The sequence below is a fragment of the Coffea eugenioides genome, chromosome 3 (assembly GCF_003713205.1).
Source record: "Coffea eugenioides isolate CCC68of chromosome 3, Ceug_1.0, whole genome shotgun sequence".
In the NCBI taxonomy this organism is placed as follows: domain Eukaryota; kingdom Viridiplantae; phylum Streptophyta; class Magnoliopsida; order Gentianales; family Rubiaceae; genus Coffea; species Coffea eugenioides.
In genome coordinates this window covers 20,843,176-20,860,917 of record NC_040037.1, presented here as the reverse complement: position 1 = coordinate 20,860,917, position 17,742 = coordinate 20,843,176, and the positions used below count along the sequence as shown (strand labels likewise).

Sequence of the window (17,742 nt, the reverse complement as noted above, 5' to 3'; positions counted from 1 at the left end):
TTTGCTTGTTTTTTCTTCTGAGCTCGTAGCTGTACAAAGCAAAGCTAACTTCACTGAGTGAAACTTCAGCTTTTCCATGGAATAGAGTTGTTTCAAGATGCTCAAACTCCTTAGGAAGAGATCCCAACAACATGAGAACCAAATCTTCATCTTCAAATGTCACATCTAAATTTATCAGATCAGTGATTAACTGCTTGAAATTAGTGATGTGATCATTTAGAGTTGTGCCGGGAACATAAGTGAAGCGAAATAAACGTTTTTTCATATTGAGTCTGTTCTGACAATTTTTCTTCAAGAACTTCTCCTCCAATCCAGTCCACAATTTATTTGCAGAAGTTTTTTTTGAGAACATATATTTCTGTTCCCTTGAAAGACACGATCGAATTGTACCACACGCTAAACGATTTAGCGTCCTCCATTCCTTCTCTTCAATCTCTTCTGGTTTCTCTTCTTCGATGACAATGTCTAAACCTTGATTAAAGAGCGCGTCTAGAATCCTATATTGCCACATACCAAAATGACCGGTACCATCAAATGTCTCTACATTTAATTTTGCATTCATCATAACATTTCTTACCATAATAGACGATGACGAACTTGTTGATACTTGCATTGTAGATGAAGATCTACTTTCGGCCATCTCTACAAATTATATTTAGTAGCTCCTAAATGTAGAGTAACAATAGTCCAAGAAATCTTTTCTAATGTGGAAGATCGGACTATGCTGCAACCACAGAGCATACTAAGAAACCTCGAGCTCTGATACCAATTGTTGCGGAAGCTCTACCAAATTAAGATATAACGAGTAAATTATTGTACCTAAAATTGCAAAATGGTAATTCTCAGGAAATATTTGGTGAGGCACACTGGCCTGCTTAAGTACTAATTTCCTAGACAGAATCACCTATATATGCAATTAATTGCACAATAACTCACTACAAATATACCTACAAATATAGCTACTAAATAGACAATAAAATAGAACACCAGAATTTAACGAGATTCAGCTAATTTGCCTACGTCCTCGAACACTATCGATAACTTAATATTTCACTAGAAGAAATATTACAAAGAGAGAGAAGGAAACAAGTTATAATGCTCTTGCTTGGTGTACTTCAATTGAGAAGAGAGGTTGTTAATTTATAGCTAGCAACAACTTCTCCTCAAGGCTAATCAACCGATGTGGGATTTGGGATTTGTGCACAATTGTCAACAATTGTAGCTTTGCACAATTGTCAACAATTGTAACTTTATACAATCAACAATTGTGGCTATTGAGCCAATAAGTCAATACTGTGAAGCAGAGATTGTCCATTGTGATCTAAAACCGAGTAATATTTTTCTTGACAATGATCTTGTTGCCCATGTGGGTGATTTTGGATTGGTAAGGCTTCTCCTGAAACCCTTCAACAGATATTCCGAGCAAGAAGGCAGCAGTACTATTGCTATAAAAGGAACAATCGGTTACGCAGCCCCAGGCAACACAAATTTTTATGTTCAAGATTTTACTTAGTTGTGCGCAGACTAACCAAACTCTCAAATTATAGGTTTTGTTTTAATTATTATAAGTAGGAGGTTCAAACCCGTAACATCTCACTTATATTTTATCCCTTGTTTTGCCCAACCCACCCCTTCCCCAAAATTATATGTTTAACCTACTCCAATCTAAACAGAATATCATACCTCTATAAGGATGTACAAGAAATTTACATAGAATTATAAAACATTTAAAAAATATTATACTATTCAGGAATGGTTGACAGCAATAATTTTATTAAAAAATGTTACACTGCCCCGCATCCTAAACAATTGATCCAGTTATCTCCCTTAGATAATTTTCCCTATTTTTTTAAAGTTTTTCTTGTACAACTAACAATATATATCTAAAAACAAAAATTCAGAATACGGAATGGGGCTTGCGGCATCAACTCTTGGGGATGTCTACAGCTATAGGATTATTTTACTGGAGATGATCACTAGGAGGAGGCCAACGGATGATATATTTATGGATGAGTTAGATCTACATAACTATGTTAATAGGGTTCTGCCTGAACAAGTTTGTGAGATCGTGGACCCCTTGATTCTTTCTCAAGAAGAAGATGGAAACAGAAGAATGACTCCTGGAAGGGAAAATATCAATGGTGGAAGAGAGATGGAGTGTATTATTTCCCGGTTAAAACTCGGCCTCAAATGCTCACAAAGATTGCCAAATGATCGGATGCACATGAATGAAGTGGTCAGCAAATTACATCTCATTAAAGATGTTTTTCTTGGTGTCAGGGTACATCAAGAAATCTTGAAGTTTAATAGCTACAGGTATACATGAGAATTTAATACAGTCACAAATTGTGGTTCAAATTTTCTATTTTAGATAAACGATTTTTCTTTTTTCTTGACCAGTCTTGAAAGCTAACTGAGTTCTTTCTTTATAGGAACTGAATGTTTTGAAAGGCAGTCAATTGGCTCAGTTCTGCTTGAAGATCTTTATCCTTCTGTATTATACTTGAATCTTATGTTTCCATAATATACATTATACAATAAATCGTACAGGGCATGCTCTTGCTCCTATGATTGATTTACATTAGCATGCCTTTCTTTGAATGTTGATTTTGCTAAGTCACAATGAGAACGAATAAAGGGGTAGAGGGCTGGAGTCAATTGCACCATAAACCCATACGTTCCCTTGCTAGCATGTCCATACATTGCCCGATCAAGTTATGGATGGCCATGGTGGTCATAAAAAAAAAATCATTTAGTATTAAGTTACACGATAATCATATGCATCGTCACCTGCATAATCAGTCGGTATGTACTAACCTTTTTTTTTTATTATTTTTATTCCTATTTTGTTGGAGGTGTCTCAAATAGGTTATGCAATAATAGTAACGGTCTGCCAAACAGGTGGGCACTTGTTAAGATATATTTCAGATATTATATTTTTGAAAATATAAAATTATTTATAAAAAGTAAATAAATAAAAGGGAGGGTAGGTAAGATTAAATAAATATATATATATAAATTCAAAGAAGGATAATAATTGTTAGTATGTGTGTGTGTGTGTGTGTGTATATATGATTGTTAGGTGTGTTATTGAGTGCCCCAAGGCATCCATTAGAAAAAGCCCTAATAATAAATATCACATTTTGCCCATTGTATCCTATTTCATCTATTAATCCGATACTTAATACCCATAGCTCATCACTACGTCTCATTTCTAGATTTAAATGGCTAAACGGATGAAGACAATAGATTAAAATGTCTCTGGAATAGGCCTGTTAATCAGGCCTAATGAGTCAAGCTTTCATAAACTCAAGCTCAACTCATTTAATTTGGAACATTTTCAGGTTTCGGGTTCATAAATGTGAAGCTCATACTCAGCTTACATAATATTCGGGTTGTGAGCCTTAATCGGGTTTAGCCCAAACTCACTTATTACTCCTTAATTTTCTTAATATAATTACTATAACTATTACGTTATAAAACTAATTTAACATTTACAAGATTATAATATTAAAACTAAACATGAACAAATAATAGTTCTTAAAAAGTATATAAACCAAAAACTTTCAACAATATTTATATTTAATTCGTTCAAAATGCATGAAAAATAGTAATAAAACATGCGATCATAAACCAATACATCTTTAAAAGTTGAAACTTTTTTTATAATCTTGTGATTTGAATCCAAACATGCTTAATGATTTGTGTTTGTAGACCACAAAGAAATCAACCAATATTATGCCAATACAAAAATTTATTCAACCAATAAGAAAAATTAGAGATTCAGTTATGCATTACTAATATTGACTCTCAAAAAAGCTTATGGAAGAGTCTTTAGATGTATTTTTATATTTTGTAATTTATATATATTTAGTATTGACTAATAATATATTTAGATACATAATTATATATAATATCAAGATTAAATATTATAAATATATATATATATATATAACTAAAGGGTCGGACCTATATCGGGTTTGAGCCTAATAAGCCCCAATTTCGACTCATATTTAATTCGGGTTTAATTTTTAGGGTCAAATTCAGACTGGTTTACTAAAAGGTCGGGTTCATCGGATTTTTTTATTGGGCTGAACGAGCCGATCTCGGGTTGGCCCAACTCCATTGACAGTCCTATTGGAGTAGATACCGTATTAAATCTGGAGCCTTTTAACCGGTGAGATAAAGGCAGAAATTAGACAAATGGGAAAGACGAGGCACCTAAGCTAAGCTAAATGATCAAATGGAATTGGGGAAAAAAGTCAAGTGAACAAGATAAGAAATTTTTTAAAATGGTTCGCCCGGTATTAGTATAGTCTGCCCAATTTAAAAAGTCTGCTAACTTGGCCCTTGGCAAAGAGCCCAAGGGGGTTCATAATCACTGGCGTGGAAAATTTCAGTTTCAACGGCGGTCATTTTATGGATCTGGAATTATGATTCATTAATCCAGTCGCTGCATGGCCCATCGGTATTCGTTCGGATGCGGATACAGTAACTTCAGACTCCATCTTCCGTTATATTTGATTTTAGCTGTGGGCCAAGCTGACAACACAATTGATCATCTCTGATACTCCGTCATAGAGTATCAAACGGCAGAATGACCATGGAGTTTGCGCCCTTTCAAAGACAAGTTTCTTTGACTTGCTAAGAAAACTAAATTGAGACTAAATTTGATCAACGTAGATTTTGTAAGTGACGTAAAATTTAAAAATCAGGAATAAAAAATTTATTTGATAAAATATGAAAAAGTTTTCGATCAAATTTCCCTTTTGTTAAATCATAAGAATCCAACATTTTATAGATATATAATTGCTTTGGATCAATAATATATCAATGAAAAATTTACTAGAGATAGCTCTTGCTTTGATAAGAACTTGTCGGTTAACGAAGCTAAGGTGAAATTTAATTAGTCAAATGAATGATCCAAAATGCAAAACATTGGGAATTTATCTTCTAATTGTTTCTGATCTGCTTTGCAAGTAATTTTCGTGGTTTGAAAAACTATCAGTACCAGGAATTGGATCATGGTCGATGTGCTTAAATCTGACCATTTCTTTATTAAGCTTTGATAACGGAGTTTAGCTAATTTTACCAAGAAAAAGTCTTGTTCCAGTTGTTTGGGCTATATAAAGCAGAACAACAAGAATCTTTTAACGGCTCAAACGTGTTCCCAATCCACAGAAACTTTTATCATTCAATCATCAGTCTGTAGCCCATCCCAACAAAGACCATGTGGGGACTTCGCTCATCGACATTAGCAAACATTTTTCTCCTACTCTCAGTTGCCATGAACTTTTCAGTAAGCCATGTTTCAGCTGCTAAACAATTTCATAATGAGACTGATCGTCTTGCGCTGCTGGAGTTCAAGCATCAGATGCAGGATGGCCCGTTTGGAGTGCTAAAATCCTGGAACCTCTCACAACACCATTGCCAGTGGGAAGGAGTCACGTGTAGTACTCGACATCAAAGGGTCATAGCCTTGAGTGCTTATTAAATCCTGCCCGATAAGGAATCCGGCAGAGGGACTAGATAACTGGTTGAACCGATGAGTATTAATTTAATATTTATAAATATAAAATAGTAATTTTAATATACATAAAATAAAATACTTTTAGATACTAATGATTATACTTAGAAAGATATAGTATAAATATATAGATATTAATAGAAGATTTAATTTCATTTTATCATACTTTTAAATAAATAAATAATATAGTCAAATATAAAACAAAATTTATATGGCTTTTTTTTAATAATATAGCATTTTTTTTTGTTATTATTTAAAAACAAAGTAATTTTCTAACTAATCAAATATTGTCAGTTTAAAAGTTAAAAGGATTAATTGTATAATAAAAAATAAACAAGTTTATTAAAAAAAATTTAGTTATCAAATAAAAACTAAACAAGTGGTAAAGTCTATATATATTTAAATGAAGATCCAGTATAAAAATCTTATCAAAAGCATATATACATTTTGTTTCAAAAACAAAGACCCATAATTTAAAAAAAAAAAAGTTAACCGGGTCAATTGAAAAATTGGGCGAGTTTCCGGTTGAACTATTGGGTCAATTGGATTTGACCAGGTCAATTTCTTGTCCGATCAAACTAGAGACCCCGCCGGTCTAATGGTCGGGTCACCGGGCCTACCGATTCAACTGTTGAGTCGGTTCGGGTTTATTAACAATGGCCTTGACTCTGAGGAATAAGCAGTTGCCAGATCTAGTCATGATCAGGGCAGAGGGGAGGAGAGGGCGGAGGAGATAGAGGGGAAGGAGGGTATAGGAAGGAAGTAGAGAGAGGAAAAAAATAAAGTTTCTGCCTCTGTCGGTGATTGGCTTGCAGTCAATGGGGAGGGAGGGAGAGGAAGATTGCAGTGGGGTGGGGGAGAAGAAGGGAAAGGAAAGAAAGGGGAATATATATATATATATATATATATATAAAAGGAGAGGTAGGATGGAGAGAGAGAGAAAAAAAAAGTTTCTACCGCCGGTAGCTGGCAATGACGGGCGGTCAGTGAGGTGGGAAGGAGAAGAAGATTGCGGTGGCGTGGGGGAGAAGAAGCAGAAAGGAAAGAAAGGAGAAAAAAGGGAAAAAGAGGAAAGTTTTTCTTTTCTTAAAGAAATTTTTACACACTTCAAAAAGTTTTTCTACAAATTTTACAGCAAATTACAGTAAAGTTTTAGGCAAACTTCCAAAAAACTCACTTACCAAATGGGGCTTATGTTTGGCTTCATTGGGGTTATTACCATTATTATTATCATCATCATCATCATCATCGGTGAAAAGGGTCATAAACTTGTTTAAAAATACATCAAAATTCTGAAAAAAAAAAAACCTGTCTAGCAGTGATACATTACTTGGAAAAATTTCTGCTCTGAGTTTACTGCAGAATGGGGAATTGTTTGCTAAACGAGAATGAGCTTATGATTTAGTGGATAATTAATGCATGTTTCAAGATTTAAAACAGTAGGATTTTGACTACAAACTGACCCTCTCTTTATTGATGAACAACAAAAATAGAAAATGAAAAGAACTTCATAATTAAATTTACTTGGCTTCATGGACTTTATTGTTCAATTAAAAGGAAGAAATAAGAAAAAATGTACAACAAGAAAACATAAATAGATAAGTAAATCCACAGGTAGAAGAAATAGCTGCGTGAACAAGTGATCACGACTTGGTCTCGTTGCTAAGCCAAGGCCCCTGGTCACCTAGAAGTTTGAAATGTAATTTGGAAAATTAGGCCTTTATGTTTGCTCAATCATTTTATTTTCACTTATTTCTCAGCAAACTGGAAGGATTACATGCAAAATCTCCACCATCTCAAGGTGGATTTCTTGAAAAAAAAAAAAAGCAAACTCCTTGAGCAGACTCGACAGAAACGCTATACTTCTGTGATCTGATTTCCAAATTCATGTTTGTCATCATTTGTAAAACCATTTTTTCTAATTGGTGTATAGGTCATTTTCCAAATTGATAGACGGTGATACGTAAAGGACCAATAACCATTTTCCTAGCTGCGGACCATAAATGATAGTCTTCACCAATAACTATTTTTCCGTTTCATTAAAAATCTTGGGACCACCAAATTGTCTCTCATGTTTTGGCAAAAAAAATCTTTCTTGTCTATCACACATTCTAAAATGAAGCAAATTAGCTTCGGGATGACAATCTGATATAGATTTTAGGGATAACATTGGAACATTACTTTAATTTTTTTTTTAAAAATCTAGCAGACACCTAATATGCGCATGACATTAAGTCAACATAAAAAGAGAAAAAACTAAAAATTATAACATAAAAAACAAACCCTTCTTTTTTTAAAAAATTAAAATTTTTTTAGAAAATGGCATTAAAACAACATAAAAAAGGGAAAATTTGGGAACAGATTAAACATAACTCACCTAAGCAAACCGACAGATTTTAGCATATCAAGATTCTTGTGATTTCTATTAATTGGGAACATTACTTTAATTTTTTTTTTCTAAATCTAGCGGACACCTGATATGCACATATGACATTAAGTCAACATAAAAAAAGAAAAAACTAAAAATTATAACATAAAAAAGCAAACCCTTCTTTTTAAAAAAATTAATTTTTTTTTTTAAGAAAATGGCATTAAAACAACATAAAAAAGGGAAAATTGGGAATAGATTAAACAGAACTCACCCAAGCCAACTGACAGATTCTTGTGATTTGTGTTAATTGGGAAGATCCACACAAATGAAGGCTTCCTGTTAATCATCATCTCTGGTAGATGATCGCATTAATCCCAGCTTTCACGGTTTGAAAAGTATTAGTCATGGTCGATATGCGTAAATTGTAAAGTTTGTGGAAGCTTACTGAACATTTCAGTATTAAGTTCTGACAACGAGGTTTAGCTCCAAGAAAATTAAGCCCCATTAGTTCCAATTGTGTGGGCTATATACAAGATTCTATTACAGCCCAAAACATTGTTCCCATTCGGCAGAAACTTTTATCATTCAATCATCAATTTGTTGCAAATTATTCCATCTTCGCATCCAACAGCTCATGGAAGTTCCCAATACCATGTGGGGATTTCGCTCATCATCAACATTAGCGAACATATTTCTCCTTCTCTTAGTTGCCATGATCTTTTCAGTAAGCCATGTTTCAGCTTCTAAACAATTTCAAAATGAAACTGATCGTCTTGCTCTGCTTGAATTCAAGAAGCAGATATACAATGACCCGCTTGGAGTGCTGAACTCCTGGAACCATTCACAGCACCATTGCCAGTGGGAAGGAATCACATGTGGTACTCGACATCAGAGGGTTATAGCCTTGACTCTGAGGCATAAGCACTTTTCCGGTATTATATCTCCTCTTGTCGGAAATCTAAGCTTCATGAGGTTCATCCATCTTGAGGAGAATCAATTCCACGGTGAGATTCCCCAAGAATTCGGTCGCCTCTTCAGGCTGAGAGTCCTGAACCTACCAATCTTTAATAGTTCAGCCGTTGTTGTGATTTCAGTAGCTGGCAATTCCTTTCATGGCAATCTCCCAACCAACATAGGTCTTACCCTACCAGTCTCCCAACCTTGGGGGAAACAAATTCTATGGCAACTTTCCAACTTCAATCACCAATGCTTCTGGGCTTGAAATAAGTTTAGGAATAAGTTTAAAGGCCAAATCCCAACTAATTTAGGAGATCTGACGAATCTTCAATTACTAAATCTTGGTAGCAATCTCTTCGGCAGTCAATCTACAGAAGACTTGGATTTTATTGCATCATTGACCAACTGCAGCAATCTAAGCGTTCTTTCCTTGAGTGTGAATAAATTTGGAGGCAATATGCCTAAAGCCATGGCCAATTTCTCAAATCAACTCAATGAATTTTACGTGGGAGGAAACTATCTATCAGGAACTATTCCAGAAGGATTTGGAAACTTTGTCAACCTATATAAACTTGGCCTTGAATTTAACTCTTTTTCAGGGATTATTGCAAGAGATTTTGGCAAGTTACCAAATTTGCAAGGATTGCGTCTAGACCATAATGACTTGTCAGGACAGATAGTCTCTACCTTATGCAACAACACCAGTCTATACTATCTGGACTTATCATTTAACCAGTTTGAAGGGGGCAATATACTTGACAATGTTCTTATGAACTGTCAAAATTTGCAATATGTGGATATATCTCAAAACAACTTCACTGGAATTATATCACCACATTTTCTGGAGACTCATTCATCATTGATTTACATGGGATTAAGTGAAAATTCTTTTACTGGTTCTCTGCCTCCTGAAGTTGGAAAGCTTATACATTTGGCTGATTTCAATGTTTCCCACAACCAACTTGTTGGAGATATACCCATGTCACTTGCTGATTGTTCAAATCTGGAGAATCTTTTTATGCAGGCCAATTTTTTCCAAGGAACAATTCCACCAAATTTGGCTTCTTTGAAGAGCATCCAGCAATTAGACCTTTCAAGTAATAACTTGACTGGTCCAATACCCAGTGATCAAGGGGAAAAACACTGATTGGCAATGCGAGTTTTCAGCAATGCGAACACTGGAGTTTTCAGCAATGCGAGTCAAATATCACTTATTGGCAACAATAAACTCTCAGGAGGCATTCCAGAATTGGAGTTCCCACCTTGCCCAGTGATCAAGGGGAAAAACAGAGGAAAGCTGAAGGTTATCATATTGCTGTCCATTGTTTTACCGGCAACGCTTCTGGTTCTCGGTGCATTGTTGTTATACTTCTTGGTATATCAAAAAAGAGAAAGAAGAATGGTGGCCGGATTCTCTAGCATGCCCCCAAGAATCGATGAGCTCTTACGGCTTTCTTACCATGAACTTCTTCATGCAACTTCAGGATTTTCTCCAGAAAACTTAATTGGTTCAGGAAATTTTGGAGCTGTCTCCAAAGGAAGGCTAGAAAAACATGGCAACAAGCTTGTAGCAGTTATAGTTCTTGATCTTCAAAAGAATGGGGCTTCCAAAAGTTTTAAGGCAGAGTGCAAAGCATTGAGAAATATTCACCATAGAAACCTCGTTTCTATCGTGAGTTATTGCTCCACTATTGATTCCAAGGGTGATGAATTCAAAGCTCTAGTCTATGAGTTTTTGGAAAATGGAAATCTGGACTTGTGGCTGCATCCTGCAGAGACAACTGATCAGGCAACAAGCTCAAGAAGTCTTAATCTTCTTCAGAAGCTAAGTATTGCAATTGATGTAGCTTCAGCATTGCATTATCTTCACGACCACTGCGAAGCAGAGATTGTTCATTGTGATCTAAAACCAAGTAACATTCTTCTTGACAATGATCTTGTTGCCCATGTGGGTGATTTTAGATTGGCAAGGCTTCTCCCGAAACCCGTCAACACTTCTTCCGAGCAAAGAACCAGCAGTACCATTGCCATAAAAGGCTCAATCGGTTACGCAGCTCCAAGTAATTACAACTTTTTATGGTCAAGATGTCACTTAATTGTGCATAGAAATATAGAACTTTTGGGACATTTAATTCTTTTTAATTTTTTTTATTATAATTACTATGAGATCTCTAATCAATGATGCATAGTAGCTAATTTTAGTTAAGTCACTTTGTTATAAAAGAAGGTCCATTATGCCCCAGTCTAACATTTGATTAATTTTAATCACTTAGTTTTTTTTTTATAGTTTTTCTTTTACTACCCAATAATAACATGTCTAGAAACAAAATCTCAGAGTATGGAATGGGTCTTGCGGCATCAACTCAAGGGGATGTCTACAGCTACTGCATTCTTTTGCTAGAGATGATTACAGGGAGGAGGCCAACAGATGATATGTTCGTGGGTGATCTTGATCTACATAACTATGTTAATAGGGCTTTGCATGACTGAGTTTTTGAGATCGTGGACCCGTTACTTTTTCTTGAAGGAGATGAAAACAGAAATATGACTCCTGGAGGGGAAACTATTAATGGTGGAAGAGAGATGGAGTGCATTATTTCCCTATTCAAAATTGGACTCAAGTGCTCTGCAAGATTACCAAATGATAGGATGCATATGAATGAAGTTGTCAGAAAATTACATCTCATAAAGGATGCTTTCGTTGGTGTCAGGGTGCATTAAGAAAATCTTGAAGCTTAATATCTACACGTATACACAAGAATTTAACACAGGCCGCAAGTTGAAGTCCATTTTTTCTATATTAGGTAAAGAATTTTATTCTTGACATAAGATTGCAAGCCAACTCGTTCTACCAGTCGAAATCTATTCCAGTCCAAAAAAAGAAAAAAAAATAAGGAAAGAACAATAGTACTAGAATGGACAAGGATGGCTTCTCATACTAATGCATGAATTCTTGATTTGCAGCTGCTTATTGGTCTGAATCTCCAAGCTGAAGCTGTTAATTGGGTGAGCTAATGAAGAAGACACCTTTGGCTTTTTATTTGAAAAAAAAAATAAATGGATGATTCAAACATATTCCTATAGTCTTTCTTTATAAGAATTAGATGTTCTTGGAGGCAGTCAATTCTGCTTGAACATCTTAATGCTTCCATATTGTGCTTGCATAAAATACAGTACATTATACTTACAATGCATAGTCTTGCTCCCATGATTGATTTGATTTACATAAGCACCCCAATTCTTTGAATTTTGAATTTACTACTACATGAAATTTCAGTTACAATGAGAACAACATAAGGGGATCAATTGTACAATAAATTCATATGTCCATCTATTGCTCAATTAAGTCATCTTGCCTCTTAAAGCTATGGATCTAGCCATGGTGGGGCTCATACTTTTATGCCATATCTTGATGATTTTGAATGTAAAATGTTAGTAGGGCCTAGTACGTAACCTTTGTGAGAACCCGAAAATTTTCTTACTTTTATAAAATATTACCGGGTTATTTAAATAATTATTCACTCATTTTCTCCGAATTATTTATTTCGACCATTTTAAATCCATTTAGATGGAACAACGTCTCTTTTATGTTTTTAAAGCGTTTTGTTGGAAAATTTACTTTTCAAAAATTCGTTTAGTTTGGAACAACGAGTGCACGTCTTTCGAGGCTATACTTGAATCGGGAGTGTATTAATATTGGAGAATTAAGAAGGATTAATAGTAGATTAAGAAAAATTAATTGAGAAATTAATACTCGACTCATGTAAGAACTCACAAATTTACCTATTTTAAACTCCTGTTACGAGCTTATTTAATTATTTATTTGGCCAATGGCCCCGAATATTATTTTCTATCCTTATTAGACCTAAATACATGGAATTATAGTTTCATTATATTTTTAAAGTGACTTGTTTCAAAAATTAATTTTTGAAAACTCGTTTAGTGAAAATAGTAAAAACGTGTGTGAAAATTTTAATCGATCGAGGGTACAACAAGTTTGAAAAATTGAAGACTTGTACAATGGTCTTAAAATAGGTAATTTTATGTTTAAGTACTCAAGTGATAGTCATTAGTACTATCGTTATAAAAATTTCTAGGAGGTCTCGCGTTATCGCATTTAATTTGGAAATGCACGTTTTTACGCGCGTGATTAATTGAGGAATTTTAGACTATTAGTTTAGACTATTAAGAATGAATAATATTAGTGTAAATGAAAGTACATTAGAGGTTTAGGGCACTAGTGAAACGAATTCGAAAGGAATTGAGCACGAAACGCGCGTGTACACGCACTATCCTTAGTTGACTTTTAGAGCATTTTGGGCCACACATTATTGAGCTCATCATGGGTGCATCACACTAGATCAAAACCCTTCAATTCCTCAACTAAAGTGGCGTGCAACATCTCTTCTTTTCCCTCCATTTCAGCCGTGCATCTCAAAGAGCAAGAACCAAACTTGCTTCATCAATTTTCCTTCATCATTTCTTCACCAAATCTTCTCCAAATCACACCAAAATTTAACTACACTTAACTAATCACTTGGAGAGCACTTTGAGCTAGGAAAGGAGGCTGTTCTCATGATTTTTCTTTGGCTCAAGAAGGCCGAAAATTTCCGCCTTGGACATCTAGTGAAGTAAGTGACGATCCGGCCTTGAAATCTTGATCTATGGAAGTTCTATTGCACATATAAGCTCATGCATGTAAGTGGGTAACTTTATTTATGTTGGATTTTGGTGTATGGGCTCTATGAACTCCCACTTTGGTTGATGAACTGATTTGGTGGTTGATGATGATAATTATGTTGGTTTAGTGCTTAAATTAGCGGTATAATGTTGGGTTATTGTTAGAAACTCCAAGATGGTGCAATGACCAAAAATGACCATTTTGCCCCTGCCTTGTTCAAGCACTTTAATGCCAAATTTTGAGGTTCTAATGGCTTGCTTGTGTTGTTTACATGTTATATTGGTTGTGTAAAATGTTTCATTGAAAAATAACATGATTTGATCACCTAAATGTCGGAAATTTGAAAGCTTGAAAATCTGGAATTTGAATCCTGTCACTGCCCAGGCAGTCTTCTTGTTTCGACCATAACTTGTTGCTCCAATGTCAGAATCGAGTGCTGTTTGTGGCATTGGAAACTAGACATTCCTAGCTTTCCGTTGCTATAAAATGCATCTCCTGGTTCCACTTGAGCTAGCCAAACCATTCATTTGAAATCCACTGTCCTGTTTCATTACTTCCTGGAAGGCAGCTCATGAGCTGCAATTTAATGCTCACGAACGAGCTAGTTATAGACTGATTTTGAAAATGGTTTCTTCTGAGAAAATGTAGCATTATGAGTTTATTTTCCAATGCCACCACCCACGCTCAATTCTGAGTTAAATTGAGTGATTTATGATCAAAACTCGAATCTGGTCTGGTGAAGGAATACCTTACATTTGGACAGATTTGAACTAGCAATGATTTGGGACTTGTTATCCGAAATTTCTTGGTGTAAATCACCTATCAAATGTACCTTGGACATATTTTAGACATTACTTACTGTGAATGAATCATGTTTGAGTCGTTTCCTGGCCAAATGTTTGGAAAACGGCAAAATGGAAGCTCAAAGGCAGCTTAGCCTTCGAACTTCTTGCGATTTCAACGGTTTTGTTAACCGACTTCCCGTTCATATTTTTCTATGAAATTTGGCAAGGGAGTGACCCTTATATGGTAGTATATTCATACCAAATTTGGTGCCGTTTCGAGTCCATTTTGCTACCAAACGAAAGTCCCAAAATTTGGAACTCAAATCTGGAAACTAGCTTAACAGTTTCGTTTTTCCTCCAACTTTGAGCGACCGTATCTCGGTGCTCAAAACTCCGATTCTTGATCTGCCTGTTCTGCCCTAAACTTTATTTACAACTCTAAATGAATTATAAATTTTGGAGGCTGGTTTGCAACGTATGAATTTTACCAAATTTCCAAATTTAGCCAAAAAAAAAAAAACAACTCTGGCTCAACCCTAACTAACCTGAAACTGTAACGTTAAGCCCATTTTTGAATGCCTTCCACTTAGATTCATGGAAAAGTGTCTTCTAAAAACTTTTAGTACTTTCAAAGAGGTTTCCAACGGTACCAATGTTTCCAATTTTGGGCTTACAAAGAGTGAGATACATTTTTTCAAAGATTCATATCAAAACAGAAATTTTCTGAATTCCAAGGAAATGGAGTTTTTCAAGTATTCCTTATTCTTTCGATATTATTCAAATGTTTTATCCTTGATTTCCATGATGTAGACTTAATTTCTCTTGTACTTTGAAACCTCGCTTGAGAGTCTTGATTTAGGATAATTAAGGCTTGTTTCATGAGATTTTCCTAAGATTGTACTATGATACGATCTTCTTCAATAGTAGGGATTGTAAATGATAGACTATTACTATTTGTTCAGGCGCACACGAGGACCTTCAAGAGGATCCGACGGAGGACACTTGAATTTCAAATTGAACCTACTTGCTCTTGTTGCTTGGTGAGTGTCAAGTGTATGACTAGTTCCTATATATTTGAAAAGTATCTAATTCAATACTTGAATTTAACTTGTCGAGACGAGTGTGTGTACTTTATCCCACTCACTTTCTTTACTTGACGTGTTACTCTACTTACTTCACTTGTTACTCGATTTGCTTGACTAGTACTCGACTTACTCATGATTGAAACTATACTTGTATATGACTTGACGTCGATTGGAGCGTTGTCTCCTTGATCAATCCTACTCGTTGGGACGTCCTAGTTCCCTCTCTTCTAATTGCGTGATACTTGTTACATGAATACATATGATTAGTAATTGTATATGAACATGTTTAACTTGTGAGCCCTGAGCGGAAGCATGTACCACACCAATTTAGGTGGGAGGTGCCTCTCATTCCGTCTCAGTGCTAAAATCCATTCTCTAAGCGATAACATGTACCACACCGGTTCGGGTGGGAGGTACCTCTCATTCGAGTCAGGACCATAAACGTATAATTGATCACTGAGCGATAGTATGTACCACACCGATTCGGGTGGGAGATACCTCTCATTCGACTCAGAATCATAAATGGAATAAGTAAAGTTCTACGGACTATTGGTTGGGACTTTGGTAAAACAAATGGAAGTGAGCTCCTAGAGCTCCCGTACCTTTCTGGAATATATCTTGTGAATATTCGGGATTTACTTGAATGTTATTGCTTTATCTCTCATGTCAGCTTTATTGTTACTTGAATTACCTGCTTGTATGTTTTTTTTTTCTTTTTTTGGCCTCACGAGCATCCGCTCACCCCGTTAGACTTGCTTTCTTTAACAGGAACTGAAATGGAAGGAATTATGGAGAGGTTAACTGATGGCCTTTGATTAGAAGTTTGAATGTATTCATTTAGATAATTTTTGGAAGCTGTATATTTTAGGATGGTACAATATTTTGGTAACTTATGATGTAAGACTTGAACAATTATTAAGGAATTGACCTTCCTTTGTATCTTTGGTTTTTAGTATCGATTGGTTATTCATAAGTTGAATTGAAATTATACCGAATCCTGGTGAGAGTTAGGCAGGCGTCCCACGGACACCCTCGAGTTCGCCCTTGGGAGAAGTGGGGGCATCACAACCTTGGCAATATCGGGTTGAAAGAAAAGTTAAAGAAGGAAGTGAAGAGGGACGAGAAATTAAAAAAAAAAAAGAGAAAAGATAAAATGTTAAATAATTGGAGGAACTGCCAAGAAAAAAAATCAGAAGGGAAAACAACTTTTGACTGAACAATTTATCTTTGTGCAAGTCGCGTCCTCTGGCTCTGGGAGCCCAACTTAGCATCAAAATTCGTGAGAAGCACAAATTGGGTAAGGTATCGATTGGTAACATTCCACCATCGTAGTAATATCAGACTTTCCATTAGCAGGGAAAAAGGAAAGCAAAAAAGTGTATAGGGGGCAAAGTGTAATATGATAGGATGTTAATTATTGGTTATTTTATTATTAATTTCCCCTTCGTCTCTGCCAAATATTATTTTAATTGTTAATATCTACTTATATTTGGTTATGTATGGTATCTGGAATTAATTTCAGGGAATTGAGCAGAAAACAATAAAAAATGAGGGACTTTCTGGAGACAATTAAGACTTCAAACAATCGGGCCCACATGGTGCTACAAACGGATTGCATTTCCTTTGCTGATTAGGAGATTGGAGTCCTACTAGTACTAGGAAACAAAAAGGAAGGAATCCCTCAAGTAGTGCTAGAAGCTTTTTGCTGTTGCTTGCTCCTTATCCGGCGGGAATCACGGAGTGGAGAATAAGTAGTCATTTGTTTAGAATAGGAATAGTTTCCGTCTTTTGGGCTTTGTCCCGTTCCTGCGTTTTCTTTGTTCTACGTTTCTCTTCCGTTTTCTTCTATTAAGACCACTGGAACAAAGCTTTGTTACGATGGTGATTGATTATTAGCGAAAACGATGATGCCTTTGAATTCAATTGAATTGTGTGGAGATTTACTTATGCGGCGTGGTTAACCTTCTCATCTAGTCAAAGGCCAACTTGAAGGCGCGGTTCCAAATATCTGTGAGATCGAATTAATTTTATTTATTTCTTTTATTCATTGGTATTTGTACGTTTCCTGATTTAATTGCTTATGCTTGTTATGTTATTTGAATGTCAAGGGCCCAATATTCGAATTAGCCTAATGATCTAATGCCAAATTAATTGATTGAATCCGTAATTGTTCAATTGATTAATACCAATGGCGACTAGCGTGATTGGTTTCATGTTAGGGAAACGTATGATCTAATTTAAACAAACCCTCATAGCGAGTTTGTTGGTTAGGGTTGGGTTTTTCTAATTATTAATGCAATCGAGTAATTAAATCCTACAGGCATACCTAGGGTTAC

General features: G+C 35.4%; 2 protein-coding genes and 1 long non-coding RNA gene across 3 annotated transcripts; all 3 read left to right on the top strand.

The window, feature by feature from the left end:
• Positions 1 to 8,532: 8,532 nt before the first annotated feature.
• On the top strand, positions 8,533 to 10,002 carry LOC113766285 (LRR receptor-like serine/threonine-protein kinase EFR). The gene is made up of 2 exons (XM_027310495.1): positions 8,533 to 9,080; positions 9,219 to 10,002. The coding sequence occupies exons 1-2, from the start codon at positions 8,533 to 8,535 to the stop codon at positions 10,000 to 10,002; spliced, it is 1,332 nt and encodes a 443-aa protein (XP_027166296.1).
• A 6-nt stretch (positions 10,003 to 10,008) lies between these two features.
• On the top strand, positions 10,009 to 11,358 carry LOC113766284 (probable LRR receptor-like serine/threonine-protein kinase At3g47570). The gene is made up of 2 exons (XM_027310493.1): positions 10,009 to 10,915; positions 11,191 to 11,358. The coding sequence occupies exons 1-2, from the start codon at positions 10,009 to 10,011 to the stop codon at positions 11,343 to 11,345; spliced, it is 1,062 nt and encodes a 353-aa protein (XP_027166294.1). The 3' UTR covers positions 11,346 to 11,358.
• A 1,910-nt stretch (positions 11,359 to 13,268) lies between these two features.
• On the top strand, positions 13,269 to 17,133 carry LOC113764556. The gene is made up of 3 exons (XR_003467644.1): positions 13,269 to 13,486; positions 15,284 to 15,361; positions 16,929 to 17,133. It is a non-coding gene; the product is annotated as an uncharacterized LOC113764556 (long non-coding RNA).
• Positions 17,134 to 17,742: the final 609 nt, after the last annotated feature.